This window comes from Pogonomyrmex barbatus, unplaced genomic scaffold, assembly GCF_055798465.1.
Source record: "Pogonomyrmex barbatus isolate J1 unplaced genomic scaffold, ASM5579846v1 scaffold1, whole genome shotgun sequence".
Lineage (NCBI taxonomy): Eukaryota > Metazoa > Arthropoda > Insecta > Hymenoptera > Formicidae > Pogonomyrmex > Pogonomyrmex barbatus.
The window spans coordinates 14,710,461-14,730,411 of record NW_028297098.1 but is presented as its reverse complement, the minus strand read 5'-3'; the positions used below and the strand labels follow the sequence as shown (position 1 = coordinate 14,730,411).

The window sequence follows — 19,951 nt, the reverse complement described above, 5'->3', positions numbered from 1 at the left end:
AATATATAATTTTATTGTATAATAGAATTATTGTATAATATAAATACAATACATGTAATAATGCTTTTCATTTTTATAATATTTATTATTGCGTACCTTAAAGGATTCACTTTCTGGTATAGTAAAATATTGTAATAATTGTGTTAAAATTTCAAACATTGGATACCATGCCACTTAATTTGTTTCACGTGACAAATAATTTATAATACTGAAGAATATAGACAAAGAATATAGCATTGTTCATTTGCCATTCAAAAGGTAAATGCATCATTGTTAATTTGAGCACGATTGAAGACATGAATTTTCGTATATTCTTCCGAATTTAAATAACGTACAATCCTTTGCCAATTTGTGTAATCATAATTGACACGATAATAGCCTGAAATATTATTCATTATATTTATCATTATATAATTTTAATTAAATTTATACTAACATATAACATACTTATATAATATATTTCGTAATTATCGATATTTCGTATTTCTAAATATAAGGCATAAGAAAAAGATATAGTATACATAATATGAGATGTAGAACTAATACTATTATAGAACAATATAAAAAACATGTAATGATAAAGATTAATAAATATATTAATTTATAATAAAAATTAATTTGAACAAGCTAAAGTTTTTTACAAATTTTAGATGTTTATCGTGAATGACGTAAAATAAATAATAACGTATATATACTATATATAATATTATTTATATATATATATATATATATATATATATATTGATAGATAGATACTTTTTAATAAATTAATTATGTATATATATACATATATATATATATATATACACACATAATTAATTTGTTAAAAAGTATCTATCGGTAAATTAACAATAATCCAATCATTTGTATCAATTTGATAATTTATTCAATAATTCATTAATCATTTGAAAACTTATATTTCGATCTTGTAGCGTCAGCCAATAAGTAGGCACAGTATTGAAAAAAATCTGGATTTGTTTGCAAAAACCAGATAGATTTTCCCATATTGCCTCCATCTGGTTTTTCCCATCTAGCTCCCACAGAGTTTTCCCCATCTAGCCCCCACGTAAGTTTTCCCATCTAGTCTCCACATAGTTTTTCCCATATTGCTCCATCTGATTTTACTCATATAGCCACTAAACAGTTTTACCCATATTGCCCCCATCTAGTTTTCCGCATATATTTCCCATCTAGTTTTTCCTATATATTTTCCATCTAGTTTTTCTCACATACTTCTCATCTAATTTTTCCCATATACTTCCCGCATAGTTTCTTCCATATACTTTCGACATAGTTTTTCTCATATACTTCTCATATAATTTTTCCCATATATTTCCCACATAGTTTTTCCCGTATTCTTCCCACATAGTTTTTCCCGTATACTTCCCACATAGTTTTTCCCATATACTTCCCACATAGTTTTTCCCCTATACATCCCATATAGTTTTTCCCATATACATCCCACATAGTTTTTCCCATATACTTCCCACATAGTTTTTCCCACATACTTCCCAAATAGTTTTTCTCATCTTCTTTTCACATAGTTTTTCCCATCTTCTTCCCACATAGTTTTTCTCATCTTCTTTCCACATAGTTTTTCCCATCTAGTTCCAACATAGTTTTTCCCATCTAACGCCCACATAGTTTTTCCCATCTAGTTCCCATATAGTTTTTCCCATCTAGTTCCCACATAGTTTTTCCCATCTTCTTCACACATAGTTTTTCCCATCTAGTTTCCCCATAGTTTTTCCCATCTTCTTCCCACATAGTTTTTCCCATCTTCTTCCCACATAGTTTTTCCCATCTAACGCCCACATAGTTTTTCCCATCTAGTTCCAACACAGTTTTTCCCATCTAACGCCCACATAGTTTTTTCTATCTAGTTTTGGCTTCAGTAATTAATTTTACAGATATCAGTGTAATTACGATTGTTGTCTTTTTATCTCAAAGAATCATCGAATAACTACAATAACGTCGATATTCGATGTTATAATAAATACGGTAATTGTTACATGAGTATATTCTACATTTGTGTCAATAGACTAGAGGACTAAAGAATATTTTTGTTTATAAAGGTTTTAGTACATATATCTCAATGTACTTTAAAAGAATTAACATTAACATTAACCTTGGCGAAAATAAAATGTAGAGCAAATTGAATGTAAGGGAAGAGTGACAAAAGCTTAAGCAAAGTTTTAAGGAGCGTAGATTTGAACAATGGAATGTAAAAAAAGCACTGAAACGCGGATTAAATTCTTATTATAATTTTGTCAATTACAGAAAATTAATATATTAACATATAAATATAATTTTAAGATGATATATCAATAGCTTCCAGACTATTAATAAAATATTAAATTTTATAAAAATATTAAAACATGTTAAAAATAATTAAAATAATTAAAATAATTAAAAAATAATTAAAAAATAGTTGAAAAATTGTATTCAAGCGACAACAATAAAAATAATATTTTAGAACTATTTATGTCGTAGGTAAATGTATATCAGATTTTATTGGATCAATTGATTATTCCAGTTTGATTTTTTCCGACTCTCTGACTACAAGCAATTTTTTAATTATTTTTGCGATATCCTCGAGAGAAGTTTTTCGTTCTTCTATCATTGCATGTATTGTAAATGCAGAATCTGACAATTGATCGAGATTTTTTGCTAGGAATGTGTTTACCTAAAACATATTAATTTAACATATTTATTTCTGAAAGTGAATAACAATTTATTCTTATGCAATTAATTCGCTGTATGATTATATCATTTTTTTAAATTTAACGTAACAATAATTATATCTGATATGCACAAAAAATGCATTTAATTCTTTATAAGCAAAGATATATGTAAAGCTTAAATAAATTTTCTCTGATTTCGTGTGATATTATGTGTAGATATATTTATATTTAAATATCAATAAATTATGAAAGATATGTTTTATACAATTTTGAAATTTAAAGATACATTGTAAATATATTCTCGTATAAGCTTTTTTATTATAATTAATGTTTTGCAGATAATAGATAATGGACTTTACTATTTTGAAGATAATGATTTTAATTTGAAGCACAACTATAACGAATTATTAATGAATAATTATTTAATATAAATCTACTTAAAAACTTTACCTTGTCAAATAATTTCTCAGAAAAAATTTGACCAATAATAATTCCCAATATTGATTTCATACTAATTAATCTATAAAAACAGAACAATATATTCACAATTAATACATATAATATATTTTTATATATTTATATAATAAATTTTTGTAAATAAAAAGAAATTTATATAAAATTCTTTTATTTAATAAAGGAATACATTATATTACTTGGGTTTCACTGTCTCCAAATTTTCTAATACATAGTCAAGAACTAAATTGTTGTGTGCTTGCTTAACAAGAATAGTATGAAAGACATCAAAATGTGTTGAATCGTGCAATAACGAAGTATTCAATGCTATTACATTTAAATAATTGATTATAATATCAGGATTTTGAGAACAAGCCAAAACTTGCAAAAATTTTTTATCGTGATTTTGTTGATATAATTCAAATAGTCTATTCCAAGTAATTTGATCAGCTGTCATCATTCCACAACAATATGTCCATGTTTCCCACCATAATGGAAGTCTAAAATACATGTTTATTTAAAAAAAAAGTACATGCAAACATTTGATATACAGCCGAATTTCCATTGTGTTAAGTTTTCTATTTTCATATTTTATCTTATGTTTTATTAAAAGGATATTAATTTAGAAATTAAAAATTTAAAATTGTGCCTTTTTTTTCTCTTTCTCTCTCTCTTTCTCTCCTGTACTTTGCTGCACATTACTAGTAAATTAATATTGTTATTAAATAAATTATAATATATATTTTCCATTTTATTTGAAAAAGTATGTATTATTAAAAAACTTGTGTAAATAATTCTAATAAATACTAATAATACTACTAATACTGAATATAGCTGATAACTCCCTTTCGAGATATGAGCTCCTTTGAACTATTTCGTTCTTTAAATCCGTATGTATTCCGATTCTGCATTTATTATATTTTGTATAATTCTAATACATTAGAGACAAAGAAACAAATATTTCAGTAATATTACTTATCAGTACGTATATATTTTCCCTTATGTCCAAAAATAGAACAAATGTGATTATTTGTTTTGTCCATTATTGCTGTTATATAAACTAAAGATAAAAGAAAAATTTGAGAGTAGGACAGTTGATTTCGAGAGTTTGAAGAAATAAAAGTCTGTTATGTATATAAAAATAATACATGAGTGTGTGCAGATATATATATATATATATATATATATATGTATATATATATGTATATATATATGTATATATACTATATATATATATATATGTGTATATAGTATGTATATTTAAACAAACGCAGTTAAAAAAATATTCGGCAATATTAAAAAATTTACTTGTTGTTATCAGGATCGTCAAGGTATTCTTTCAATTTAAGGCTCATCTTCATCTTGATATCCGAATTATCAAGGAGACAAGCCCATTTCATGGCTTCGAGCCTTTTCACTTTAACAATGTCATCATCTTTAGGATTTTCTTCGTATCCTGTATTTTGAAGAAGCTCATTCAGAATACCTACCATATGTAACTAGAAATCATAAATTAATATAAATATTATATTGATTTGATATTTACAAAGTCGATATTTATAATGAGATAAATGAGATAAAATTCGTATACACAACATACATATGTCATTGTACAATTAATACATTTTTTGAATTTTTATCAATTTTTATCACGAGAATGATCCGAGAACTTAATTTTCACTGATGACCGGGATAATATCGGTAAGAGGGGGCAGGGGAGAATCATTGATATTCGACGCTATTGAGCTTGCAATTTATAACACTTGACATATGATATCGGTTAGATACGTCTGAATGCTTCAAGAGTCAATGACCCATAGCGTGATAAATACGTATGACGATATAGTTTATAATTAAATTATAATATTATCATTATATATTTGCGATAGTAATTTTAGTTTATAACTAAACTTTCACTACTACATATATAGACATAATAAGGTGTTTAAAGTTTGCTAGACAATCAGTATATTAATCAAAGCTAAGGATATTATATGTTCGATATTTTGATCATTGTGATGTAAAAGCAACAAACAATAAACAATAAACATAAAACAATAAACATAAATATAAATGATATAAAAGAAGATAACTGAATAGTCGATTATGATATACTTACATAAATATAATATGTAATTTTATTATATAATATAAATATAATACATATAATAATGTTATTTATATTTATAATATTTGTTATTTATATCTATTATATTTATTACGTACCTTAAAAGCTTCAATTTCTGGCATCATAAAATATTGTGATAATAGTGATAAAATTTCGAATATGGAATACCATGCCACGTAATCTGTTTCGCGTGACAAATAATTTGTAATACTGATGAATATGGAGGCATCGAGTTGATCTTTCATCAAATAGATAAAAACATCATAGATAATTTGAGCACGATTAAGAACATGAATTTTCGTATATTCCTCCGAATTTAAGTAACGTACAATTCTTTGCCAATTTGTGTAATCATAATTGACACGATAATATCCTAAAGTATTAGCCATTATATTTAATGTTACATAAATTTAACTAAATTTGTTATACCAATATATTTCGACATTTCATATTTTTTAAATATAGAAAGCAAATGTAGTATATAATATTAGATAGAACTAACAAATAATATAAGAAATGTAAGATAAAGATTATTAATTGTATTATAAAAGATTATGATTTGAACAACATAAAGTGTTCCTTATAGATTTTTGGATACTTATAGATTTTTGGATACTTGTGAACGATATATAAATAATGTATAATAATATATATGATTATTTTATTGATTGATATTATATATTTACCAGTTTGCTGTAAATTAACGATTATCCAATCGTTTGTATCGATTTGAAAGCTTATATTTTGATCTTGCGGCTTCAGCCAATAACGAGGTGAAGTATTGGAAAAATCTGGATTTGTTTGTGTGGCGAAAGTCACTGGTATCCACCATTTAATACTGTTGACATCAACATCAGTTTCTTCCAAGTAACTGGATCTTTGCGATATTATCACTTCACCAGTTGTATAATTTCTTGTCACATTCACCAAAGGATAAGTCTTTTGCTTTATCCATGTATCCATCACTTCTTTTATTTTGTAATTGTTATGCGGAACTTCCAATTTGTCTAGGGCATCTTGTAAAGCGATCCACAGATCGTCAGACGTCGCCGAACGAAATTTACTATATTTGAAAAATGCAGTATTATTGTTAAGTAATTTTACATAGAGAATGTAAATTTATCGATTTAATTCTGGTCAATAAAAATTAATATATAATATAATTTCTACATACAGAAATCTATTATTTAATATTATTTAAAACTATGATTTAATTAAACTATGATATAATAAATATAAGACATTCTATAATACAATAATTACTTTATAATTGAATACTGATTACATAAATAATCATAACGTTATAACATTTAATACTGCGATGTATAATGATTGTATTATAAATTGTAAATTATATTAGACACTTACTGCGTGTCCAAGTATAAAATGATACCATATTGAAACACATCATCGGTAACTATATGTTGCAACATACGCAATATAACAGGTGCTATATGATAAAAAGATTGTAAAATATATATATTAATTATATATTTAAATTAAATTATATAAATAAAATTAAATGCACAAGTAAATGTAAAAAGAATTTTGTTTTCATCAACCTCTTTTATTTGATCATTTTTTTCTACTTCGAAGAAACTGCTAACTTAAATATATTTATATAATATTACCTTTAAAATAAACTTCATATGAAAAAAACAACTCAGTTCGAAGATTATTTTCCAAAACAACAGAGTCCATATAGAAACCAGTATCTAATTCAAAGCAAACATGCAATTTTTCAAGCACAAAAAGATCCATTATTCGCCAATCAAACATCTAAAAAAAAATTTCTTTAAAGCAATTGAATAATCCGAATAAATGAATTTGCATAATTAGGATAAATTACAAAGATTAGTTCATATGTATGTTCGCATATATATATACATAGTATCCAAAAATTATTGACACATCATTCGAGCGGTAGAGTTTACGCAATTAAAAGAATAGTATAGAGTCATTCATTTTTATCATTTAATAATTCATTAATCTTTCATTGCAAAAATCGCAAAATGGTAGAGGATTTTTGAAGGAACGTAAACCGATTCGCATGAACATCGATTATAAAAACGTTTTAGCGACGCACTTCAGACACAATCGAAAAAAACGCCGTTAACGCTAAACTCGAGCATCTTCTCACGCAACGCAAACGCCGAGTTACGAACACGTTGTCATACTTTATATTTGCAATCCGTTTCATCTTAATAATCTCAGTCATATAAATGTTATTATTCAATCGTTCTCAAGGGTCTATCATTTATCCCCCCCTTCTTGCGCACAACAATTTTTTTATTCAGTAAAATCCTATCATTCTACCTACTTATGAAATGTTTGGGACACATGGGACAAATGTTTGAAAATTTTGGGACACCCTATAGAAGGTACACGATGTTTCTCAACTTTATGAGAAACGTTGCCTTAATAATACCATGTTAAGTAACCTTATCGAGAAGATATGTTCCTAAAAACACTGCAAATCCTTCACTCAACCATAGATGAGACCACCAAGATGGTGTGACCAAATTGCCAAACCATTGATGTACAAGTTCATGTGCTACTAATGATGCTATATGTTTTCTCTGAAGTGTAGGATCTGTGCTACTATTGTACATAAAAGTCCTTTCACTGAAAGTCAAAACATAATGTATAAAATACAATTAGACAGAATAATTTTATTATAAGCATGTAAGCATAAAGATATGTATATTTTGGATATCTATAAAATACGAATATTTTTTTATTGCTAAAATTAACATTGATTTTCATATCTCTTTTTAATTATATATAATATATTACTTGTAGAGAATAAGTCCCCAATTTTCCATGCCGTTGACTAGAAAAGAAGGTATCGTTACGTGATCCATTTTCGGAACTTGTCTTGAAATATTGGTATATCGAATCAAGATTTGCTCGAATTTTTCGGCAAAGCTATGAGCGAATTTTATTTGCGATGTCATAGACGATTTACACCACATATTGACGGTTTCATCCGCATTGGAAACACCATCATATTCAGATAACACAATTGCCACGAGATAAGTGGACATTATTGGGGTGATGTTAAAGTGTGCCCACATCATGCCATCTTCGTCCGTGTACTGATCACGTAATGGCATATTTGACAGAACCTTATATTTCTGATGATGCTTTACAGAGATGTTAAAAGTAGCTTTCAATGCAGGTTCGTCCCAAGATGGAAACATTCGTCTGGCCCCGATTGGTTCAAAATGCGTGAAAGCCAATCTAAATTTTAATGAAATAATTATTTTAGATAAATTTGTCATTAATATCATACAAAATATAAAAATTTTTTAAATGTTCAATTATTATTTATTTTATATATATATAAATATTATTTTAAAAGATAAAAATGGAAACGTTGTACACAGTTGTATGCTTACACAATTGTATCTTAAAACTGTAATGCTACAGTGTATATTGCATTATTATTTTAATTATGTTAATGTATTAAAATATAATTACATAATTTTATGTTTTTATTTAGTTTTATCGAGTTTTATGTAGTTTAAAGTCTCCGATTGAATAATAATAATAAAAGTAACAATCAAAAAGAATAATAATTTATATTATTTACATCGCAAATATGTTGTTAATATTTACTTACGTTTTATTTTCTCCTTTATCTGTATATGATCTTATCATAAAACCACTTTTCCCACTATCAGATATATTACTGACAAACTTCATGTTCAATTTGTAAAGATCAGGCGATAATTCCTCATTAAATTTCAGCGTTAAAATGTGCGTTTTGTTATTATAAGTGTGTTCTATCGGTTTATAGTTTATGTCATCATTTCTGATCAATATTGTCGTCGTTTTGTTTATTTCTAAATCATGCATATGTAAACTTATATTTAATGTTGCAGAACGAATTCTGATGTTGACACTAGTTTCACCGCAAAAAGTAAAATTATCTTTCTCGATGTACGTTGTCAGATTGATATCATAATGTATTGGTATTATGTTATCGGGTAAACGATAAGCAATTTTTTCATTCAAGTTGCTTTCTAAATCATTATAAATAATAGCACTAGTTAGTGTGGCCAATGTTAGGCCGATACTTAGTAATAACTTTAGAAATTCCATAGCAATTTCCGTTTTAAGTATCTATATTTTCTGTCTAAAAGAAAGAAGTTAATGTAATTAATGTAATTAATGTAATTTAGCCCAACAAGCAAATTTAACAATTACAACAAACAAATATAATATATTTTTTTATATAAAAATTTTTTATATAAAAATATAAAAATAAAATAAATAATTTCATCAACTTTATTAAGAACATACATGTATGTATTATTTAAAGAGCAGTATGAATATTTTTTGTATATTTAATACTTACATATCTTTAATCTCTTTATTATTAATATTATTACGTAAATTTTTTTAATATTTGCACAACAAATCAAAATATAAAATTAATTTAATTTCCAAAATAAATAATCTTATATTTTAAAAGTTAATTCTTATTGTATGTTTTGTTTTATAGAATTTATTAGAAGTAAAAACATACCTTGTTGTTATTTAGAATTTGAAATACTTAATTATTTATTAAATCAATGAAATTTTAGAAATCAAAAAATCTAGATTTATTAATCATTTCAATTCAGTTGATATATATAAAAGATAGAAATATATTTATTTGTAGAAAAAGTTTAATAAAATGAAAGTTTATGATCTATGGAAAAGAATCTCAAAGAAATAATAATGTGAAACATTTCCTATTCTTATACAAGACGAAGGTTTGACTTTGTACCTTATCTGATTTGTTTTTTTTTAATTATTTTAATTATATGTCACATATTTTTCTTATTTTTTTACGAAATATGTTTAAGTATTCTGTTTTCAACTTACTCTGCCTGTTATGTTTCGATTAAAATATATTTCTTTTAGTTGCTATTTAGTTTTGATATTGCGTTGTCTTCAGTAATTAATTTTGCAGATGTCAGTGTGATTGTCGTCTTTTCACTTTAAAAGATCATCTAGTACTGGCAACAATGTCGACATTCGATATATAATAAATACGGTATTTACCATATAAATATGTTTGTGTCAATATAGAGGACGCTTTAGCTTTGACAAAAGTTTCAATGTATCTCAATAAAGTACTTCAAAGAATTTATATATTTATAAGACTATTAATATTAATATAACAAATTAATATTAATATAACACTGACGAAGATATAAATAATATATATCTTATTTTTAAGTAATTATTAAATTTAATAACAATGAAAATACAGTATTATAATATTCATTTCTATACATTAACATACTATGTTAAACTTTATAATTGATATTAGTTTAAGATAAAGATTAATTGATATTAATTTAAGATAAAGATCAATGCTTTATCAATATTTTATAACTCATACATCTTTATATCTCATCTATGAATATGTTAATGTTTCAATAATATCTAAAACTAGAATTTTTATTTGTCCTAATGTATTTTATCTTTCGCATGCTTCAATATTTCTTTGAAAATCATTTTTATGGCTCATGTAAGAACGTGAGATAGAATTCTATATTAATGTTTGCATCATCCACTGTTTTGTAAAGTTGCAATTTACATATATTAGTATATAAATTTATTGTTCATTGCAATAAGATCATCTGAAAAGATCATCGAATTGTGACAACAATATCAACATCCGGTGTTATAATAAATATTACATAAATAATAATTCTACTATATAGATGTTACGAGGTAATAAGTAATTAATAAAATCAAAAATATAATGATATGAGACTAAACAAATTAAAGAGTCAACTATAATACCATATAGACATAATAATACATAAGACGTAAAAATATGATTATATGAAATACGTATAATAATAATTTTTTTATTACCATAAATTTTACTATGATTCACTATAAAAACTTTCACTATCTGATATCACAGAATATGTTGAAAATATGAAATATTATGTTGCGTAATTTTTTTCACGCGAGAAATAGTTTATAATACCAAAGAATGTGCAGACATCGAGAGTTGATATGTTGTCAAAAACATATATATTCACTAATAATTTGAATACGTGATTGAGAAATAAATATGTTTTCTTATATTCTTCAGAATTTAAATAACTTGTAATTCTCTATTAATTTGTGTAATCATAATTGATCTAATCATTTGGAAACTTATATTTTGTTCTTGCAGTCTTAGTCAATGACTAGAAAAAGTGCTAGAAAAGGGATTTGCTCGTGTAATGAAAGTATTGGTATACACTTATTTATACAGTAATTTATTAATATAGTTATTTATTAATTGTAAAAAATTAATATGTTATAAAATATTATAATTGTAAAATTATACAATTTTACAATCTTTTTGTTTTATTAATAATTTCACAATTATTAATAAAATGGTAAATATTATAAAAACATTGAGATATATTAAAAATAATAAACTAAATAAAAAATTATTTAAGAAATTGTTATAAAGAAATAAAAAATTTAAAAACTTTATAATAAATAAATGTGTTATATTTATATTTGATATTTTTAACTAATTTCATCAGTTAGCAACTTGAATTTAATTTTCATTTTTGATAAAGGCTCATCAGAGGTGCTATGGTTTTCCTCATATTTGTATACCATCTTATTTGCTTTTCAATTAACTTCATCACGTTGTTTTTAAAATTCATGTTTACAAATTGTTTTATCTGAAACAAATTAGTTTGATATGTTTAACTCCAGTAAACAATAATATGTTTTTATGCAACTACCTAATAAAATAAAATATTTTATTTTTACTTAACAATGATCAGTAAAATATGAATAAAAAATGTATTTAGTACTTTAGCTGAGAAAATGTATACTTGTTTTAAGAAAATTCTATCTTTTATTTATAGAAGTATATTTATTCACAGAAAATGCCTTCGAATATTAATTAGAAAAAGTATGTTTTCTTTATTAAAATTCAGAATTGAAAACTTAATTTATTTTTTAAATTTCAATTGTTCTATTTCAAGTAGATCACTGTTCTAATATTAATATTCTAAGTTATAAAAATTTTACTTATTTTTTTAATGAGCACGAATTAACTTTTATTGAATTTTAAAATGTAAAAGTTAAAAATACAATCTAATAGAAATATAATTAACTATTAATTATTCAGATGCTTTAAATTGTTTTTTGTTTTGGAAAGATTAAAATTGATTATAAAAATATAAATGTATAAAGCACTTAAAATGCTAATAATTAGTTCTAATTTTATTTCGGCGATCGATCTACTACTAATATTTTGCAGATTAATGATTTTCATTTGAAATGTGTCACAAAACTAAAAAGTTTTTAATAAATAGTCAATCAATGTAAGTTTAGAATCGTAAAATTTACCTTATAAATTTGTTTCATACCGAAAAAGTTTCTAATATTACTAATATTTCTATTATTACTAATAATATCTTCTATTATTGTGAGCATTGGAATTGATCTATAAAAAAAAATATATTCGTAATTAGTATAGCGTGATTAGTATAGCTAACTCATATAATTAAAAAAAACTTTACCTGGGTTTTATAGTCTCTAAATTTGTTAAAATGTATTCAAAAACCAAATTGTTAGTTACATGCCACTTAAGGATAGTCTTAAACACAGAATAATGCAGTGCATTGTCAAATAATGAAGTGTTTGATGCTATTATATTTAAATAGTTGTTGATAATCTCAGGTTTTTCAGAACAAGCCAAATAATTTAAAAATATTTGCTTGCGATTATGTTGATACAATTCGAACACTTTATTCCAAGTATTCTGATTAGCTTTTTTCAAACCAAAACAATATATCCATTCTTCCCACCACGGCGAAATTCTAAAATATATATATGTATATACTTAGAAAAAGTATATCATACAAATTTAGCATTTTATAAAAATAGCCAATTTTCTATTTTATCAAATTTCATTTTTTTTTGTTTCGTTAAGTAAGCATTATTTTAGAAAATTAAGATCTTGCATTTTTTATGCTGTTCTTCGACTCTTATGTCACCTGTTTGTATAATTATGACATAGCGTCAAAGAAACAAAGAAAAATTTATAAACAAGGTTAAAAACAAGGAAATTTTATTTATTATTATTATTATTATTATTATTATTATTATTATTATTTTATTATTATTATTATATTTTATTATTATTATTATTATTATTATTATTATTATTATCATTATCATCATCATCATCATCATCATCATCATCATCATCATCATCATCATCATCATCATCATCATCATCATCATCATCATCATCATCATCATCATCATCATCATCATTATCATTATCATTATTATTATTATTATTATTATTATTATTATTATTATTATTATTATTATATAGATAATTTGTCATTACATATATCTGCTTTTATACTCAACAGCATATACATTCTATACGCATATACATCTATTTACATAGCTGCAATTTTCATACAAATGTAATTCTTAAAAAAGTTACTTGTAAGTATCGGGATCCGCAAGATGGTTGTGTAATTTAGCAGTGGCCGTTTTCTTACAATCTAAGTTATCAAACATACATGCCCATTTAACTGCGTTAAGCCTTAATATTTTTGTGATATCGTCATCATCAGAATTTTCTTCATAGGTTAGACTTTTAAGAAGTCCATTGAATATTTCTGCCATATGTAACTAAAAAAACATTAACTTTTAATATCATAATTTTCATTTTATAAAGATTGTAAATTTTAAATTGCACAAATCGAATAAAGAAATTGAGATATCCATATTATATTGCAACTTTAAAATTAAATAATAACAAAATTCCATCTTGTTTTAATCTGTTTTCATTTTAATAGATCATATTTTTATCGAGATTTTTTAACAAATCTGATATTAAGATAGAAAAATATTTTATATATTTAACATTTGGATAACGTCACTATAAATTCTTTTACTTTAAAAAATTAACAATCTTTTATGCAAGTAAATGCGCAAAAAATTTATATATGATATGTATATTTGTATGTATACATATATATATGTACATATGATATGTATATTTTTTTATTTAGTAATAATTAAATGAAATAAAAAAATAAATACTGAACGTAGTGAGATAGAACAGAACAGATTAATCAATTGTAATCATAAACACAGTTATTTATCTTTATGAAATTTCTTATTACTTACTTTAAAATATAAGCTTTCTGGCATTAACAAGAACGTTTCATGTTGTTCTAATATTTTAAATACTGGATTCCATGGTATATGATCTATTTCTTGCGATAGATAGTGTGTTACATTTATCAAGAAAGTCACATTAAGTAAGCCTTTCATTGTAAAGTAATATACGTCACTAATGATCTGAGCACGATTGAGAACGTGTATTTGCGTAAAGTCGTCAGAATTTAAATAATTTATAATTTTTTTCCAATTTATATTATCATACATAACACGATAGTATCCTGTCGCAATATCACTTATGTTATTAAATATTTTATTGTTAGATATTTTTTATTAAATTTAGACAATTTTTAATTGTCAATATTTTACCCATGCAAATATATCGTAGACTAAAAACTAAAATTTGCAAACAATAAAAAAAGTATGTAAGATATAAATTAAAAATTATTTTAATTTAACAAGAAGTTTAAAAAAATTTCAAAAGTTTTATCACTTACTATTATTTTTATTCCTACTGTCTTTTTACTTTATTACTATTTTATTTATTCATTTTATTTATTATTTTTTATATATATTCCCTTTAAATTTTTATAAACAACAATACGTATAAAGATGAATAAAAAAATTTTTCATAAAGAATTTAAAATAAATATATATACAAGAAAATCATGAATCGATATTTACCGGCTTGTTGTACATTGAGAATTATCCAATCATTTGGATTAATTTTAAAGCTTATAGATTCGTCTTGTGGTTCTAGCCACATAATGGTTGAAGTATTGGAAAAATCTCGATTTGTTTCAGTAACATAAGTTATAGGTATCCGCCATTTATTATCATTCATTATCATGTGATATGCATCATGATCATGTAGCATTATTTTAACTAGCCCAGTTTTATAATTTCTTGTTACGCTTACGAAAGGATAACAATTTTGATTTGTCCACGTATCCATTACTTCTTTTATTTTATAATTTTCATGTGGAACATTTGATTGATCTAAAATAGTTTGCATGATGCTCCACAAGTCGTTGGACGTCGCTGAACTAAACTTACTAGATTTGTAATATTAACATTGTTAATAGCACAGTAATAGAGAATGTAAATTTACTGTTTAACTAATGAATTAATATATGCATACTTTGATGTTATATATAAAAACACGAGTTAGATTACTTTAGATCAATTTAACTAAATTATAATAAAAATAAAAAATATAAATTATTAATATAAATTATATATAAAAATATAATAAGAAATATTTTATAATATAATAAACATATCTTTGAATAGCAATGTGATACTGTGTATAAATAATTATGTTCTTGATATAATATTTTTTCCAACAGTATCCATTTATATTTTCTAACAATAAAACAAGGGGATATAATCATATTTAGATTTAACATATTTACATTATACTATTATACGCAATAATTAAATAGTTATTAAAATACATTACTTACTACATGGTCAAATATGTGACGAGAGCCTTATGATACACTTCTTCGGTAATTATATGTTGTAACATGCGCATTATAATAGGTGCTATAATAATAATAATACGCAATGTAAAATATTAAGATTAATAATAAATTTAAATAAATTATATAAATAAAATTATAATACGTATTTGATAATTAATAGTACATTGCTTATGTTTAGATATAGCAGATTAAACTAAGCAGAAAAGTTTCTTTTCGTAAAATTTAACAACAAATTAATAATTAAAAGTGAGCGCATATCTGTACGATCAATCCGTACAAATATGTCGCTAGACATAGTACAATCTGCGTTAATAAATATACATTACAGACGTTATAGAACAAAAATTTAATTTAATTTAATACCTTGAAGATATAGTTCAAAATAATGGAACGGAATATAATCAGACAAATCGTTACTTGTCACTTTATTGGGATTTGTTATGAAGCTTTCGCACATTGTGAAAGATATGTGCAATTTATTGACTACAAATTCATCCATTATCCGACTCTCGTCAAAAATCTAAAGACAGATCAAAAAGTTTTTGAATGTAATTAAATATTAAATTCATTAGAAATATAAACTAGTTTGTTTGCCGCTTTCAAAAAACTTCATTATTTGAATATTTGAATTTTATTGTAACATCTAAGCCCTATTAACTTTTCTATGTTCAAATTTTAACAAGAAGAATATAATTATCTGTTAATTATTATTAAAAATATTGAAAATTACTTAATATCAAAAACATATTATAGTTTTATTTAAAATATATTATAGTTTTATTTATTATTTTAAATTAAAATATGTGCCATTTTTCTCAGTTCTGTATACATATTTTATAAAATTTCGAAGAATCTAATTATTATTATTTTAATTGTGCGATATTTTTTTTTGTACTTCAAAAATGAGAAATTCTTTTTATTGCAATATATACTGTTAATTATGTGAGTAACTTGGCATTAGTAATAAGTAACCTTATCCAGAAAGTACGAGGAGATGAACTCAGTAATTCCTTCGTATAACCATAATTCAGACCAGGAAGATGAAGTGACCAAATTTCCAAACCAATGATGTACAATTTCATGTGCTATTATCATCGCTACTTGTTTTTTGTGAGATAGAGGATGTATGTTATGATCATATATAAGATATGTTTCACTGAAAAACAAAAATATAATGTGATGTAAAACAGAATTATATCAAAAGTGTCTGTTACAAGCATTTAAACGTGACAGACATGCATGCATCTTGGATGTCTGTGATTAATTAATATTTAAAGTTTAAAATTAAAATTTTTTAATAATATTAAAAATTAACTATCTCTCTTTTTTAATTTTATGCACTAAGATTAGCATCAACTTTGATACTTTAATGTATTACTGTTTAATTGTATATATTACTTGTAAAAGATGAGTCCCCAATTTTCCATGGCGGAGGCTGGGAAATTCGGTATGGCGACGTGATCTATTTTTGGTACTTGTCTAGAAATATTAGTATATTGGATCCCAAACTTCTCCACCATTTTGATAACATTTAGCGCGTACTTTACTTGCGATATCAAAGATGATTTACACCATATATTGGTGGTCCCGTCGGAAATGTGAGCGAAATCAGACACTATAATCGCCACGAGATAAGTAGACATTATTGGGGTGGTGTCGAAATGTGTCCATATCATGTCATCTTCGGCCTTGTCTGTGTTTCGTATCGGCATATTCGACAAAGCCGTGAATTTTTTTTTATGCTTTACGGAGATGTCGAAGGTGGCTTTTAACGCAGGTTCATCCCAACACGGAAACAGTTGTCTTGCTCCAATTATTTGTAAATATGTGAACGCCAACCACCTACATTTTAATAGAGTGTCTTACATAAATTTACAAATATCGGATAAATAAGAGTTTACAAAACATTAAATTAATGTTTATTATTATATCTTAAATTCCAGTAATAATTTTTGCATTAAGAATAAAAACAGAAACGCTATATCATGTCGCGATAGTTTAAAAAGAGATTCTTCATAAATATTATTACATATTATATACATATTGCATGTATTGTTTTACATTTTATATTTTAATTAAATATATTGAAGAAATATTTATTTCTTATTATTTAAATTTTAATTAAATATACTGAAGAATATTTTAAAGTATACGTTTGCAAAAGTATACGTTTAAATAATGTTTTAAATGTTTTGAATTTTACATTATATGTTGGAAGTTCTTAGCATAAAATAATAATGATAAAAGTAACAAGCTAGAAAATAATAGCAAATAGCATTTGTATCATAAATATATTGTTAATATTTACTTACGTCTTTTTTCCTTCTGTGTTTATATATGATCTTTTGATAAAACCATGTGTCTTATTAGCAGATAGATCACCCTTGAATTTCATGTTTAAAATGTAAAGACCGGACGACAATACATGATCAAAAGTGAGTGTCAAAATGTCTATTTCATTATGATAAATATGTTGATTTGGTTTATAGGTTGTATTATTGTTACTAAGCAATGTCGTCGCAGTTGTATTTATTATCAGCTTATTCGAATGTAAGCTTATGTTTGATGTGCCGTAATGAATTTTGATATTGACACTTAAGCTACCCTTAAAAAGAGAGTTGTCTTCTTCAAAGTACGGTACCAGTCTGATTTTATAATGCATTGGTGTTACTTCCTTAAATAAACGAATCTCAATCGTTTCATTCGAGACATTTTTTAAATTATCATTAATATTAACAGCCGTGGCTATGGTCAATATTAGGCCAATGCTCAATAAGAATTTTAAAAATTCCATAATTTTTGTCTTAATATCTAAATTTCTAAAAGAAATATTCAATGATACAATATATTCTCAATACAGCATTTAATATCAATTTTTATTTATTTGAAACAGAAAAATGGATACAATAGTTATTTTAATTATTTTAATTAAAAAAGCTATGTAAGAATCAATTAACGAGGTTTATGAAAAAGAAATATTTTATATTGTGTACATTTCTTTTATATGCTTGTAAGTAATTGACTTTGTCATTTTAACTTTTTTTAATTATTTTTTCATAAAAAAATAATATAAAACTAATTAATTTTTTAAATTAGGACATTTGCACATCTAATTCTAAAGATATTTCTTACATTAAAAATAAAATACGTAAACATGTTTGTTAATATTTAGGATTTGAATATTTAATTATTCGTTAAAGCAATATTCCTTTCAAGAACGAAAGATCTAATTATGACATTGACACTTATAATATGATTATTTCATTTTTCATATTATCCGATTTATTAAAAAGAAGCGCCCAGTAATAAAAATTTAAAATTTACAAAAATTATAATCTCGAAGAAATAAAACAAAATTGAATTATGCTGTCTTTCAGAATTATTTGAATTATATTTTATATATTCTTTTGTATCTTCAACAAGAGAAAGAGAGAGAGAGAGAAAGAGAGAGAGAGAGAGAGAGAGAGAGAGAGAGAGAGAGAGAGAGTTGATTAAAATGTTATTATTAATACAATACCAATTAATCTTTGTTGATTACACAACTCGTTAATATTAGAATAATGTGATTAGAATTATCGTCTTACCATCTCTAAAGATCACCGAATACTGACTAACATTTGACATAAGCACAATGATATCACGTAAATATATTGTGAGGTCAATATGAAAGACGTTCGTTATCGAAGCATATTTTAAATTGTAAATATTAGATCAATTTTATTACTAATAATAGATAATAAAGCATTTATAATTTATAAATTTATAGATAACTAAAAATGAAAATTATAAAATTTTTGAAAATTAAACTTAAACTTTCCATACAACATGCTGTTTAAAAGATTCTATTTTATCTCCCTTACAATGTTATAATATTTTTTAAATTTCATCAGAGAAACAGAAATATAATATTCAACAAATGATAATAAAAAAATAACTAAGTAATAAAATTATATCAATTTTAGATAGATTTTATTTTAATAAAAATTTTATCCAAATTTAAAAACTTAAAATATTAGCAAAAATATATA

At 24.3% G+C, this 19,951-nt stretch overlaps 2 protein-coding genes across 4 annotated transcripts; both read right to left on the bottom strand.

Annotated features, from left to right (window-relative positions):
- Positions 1-2,242: 2,242 nt before the first annotated feature.
- Positions 2,243-10,398, bottom strand: LOC112552297 (aminopeptidase N-like). The gene is made up of 12 exons (XM_089078444.1): positions 10,141-10,398; positions 8,891-9,406; positions 8,062-8,508; positions 7,707-7,890; positions 6,897-7,044; positions 6,634-6,715; positions 5,952-6,328; positions 5,364-5,638; positions 4,446-4,636; positions 3,338-3,637; positions 3,135-3,204; positions 2,243-2,686 (listed from the first exon to the last, which is right to left on the bottom strand). Exons 2-12 carry the CDS (start codon positions 9,370-9,372, stop codon positions 2,528-2,530), a joined length of 2,715 nt encoding a protein of 904 aa, XP_088934570.1. The 5' UTR covers positions 9,373-9,406; positions 10,141-10,398; the 3' UTR covers positions 2,243-2,527.
- Positions 10,399-11,519: 1,121 nt separating this feature from the next.
- LOC105422926 (aminopeptidase N-like) lies at positions 11,520-19,579 on the bottom strand. 3 transcript variants are annotated; one of them, XM_089074695.1, is made up of 12 exons: positions 19,508-19,579; positions 18,236-18,742; positions 17,322-17,765; positions 16,896-17,079; positions 16,287-16,443; positions 15,903-15,984; positions 15,121-15,491; positions 14,443-14,717; positions 13,751-13,941; positions 12,810-13,109; positions 12,637-12,733; positions 11,520-11,960 (listed from the first exon to the last, which is right to left on the bottom strand). In XM_089074695.1, the coding sequence occupies exons 2-12, from the start codon at positions 18,715-18,717 to the stop codon at positions 11,838-11,840; spliced, it is 2,706 nt and encodes a 901-aa protein (XP_088930821.1). In that variant the 5' UTR covers positions 18,718-18,742; positions 19,508-19,579; the 3' UTR covers positions 11,520-11,837. The 3 variants fall into 3 exon arrangements, 2 of the variants coding, with proteins under 2 accessions (XP_088930821.1, XP_088930816.1); XM_089074690.1 differs by having other exon boundaries at positions 19,441-19,549; XR_016138760.1 differs by lacking the exon at positions 11,520-11,960 and having other exon boundaries at positions 12,645-12,733; positions 12,810-12,886; positions 19,441-19,549.
- Positions 19,580-19,951: the final 372 nt, after the last annotated feature.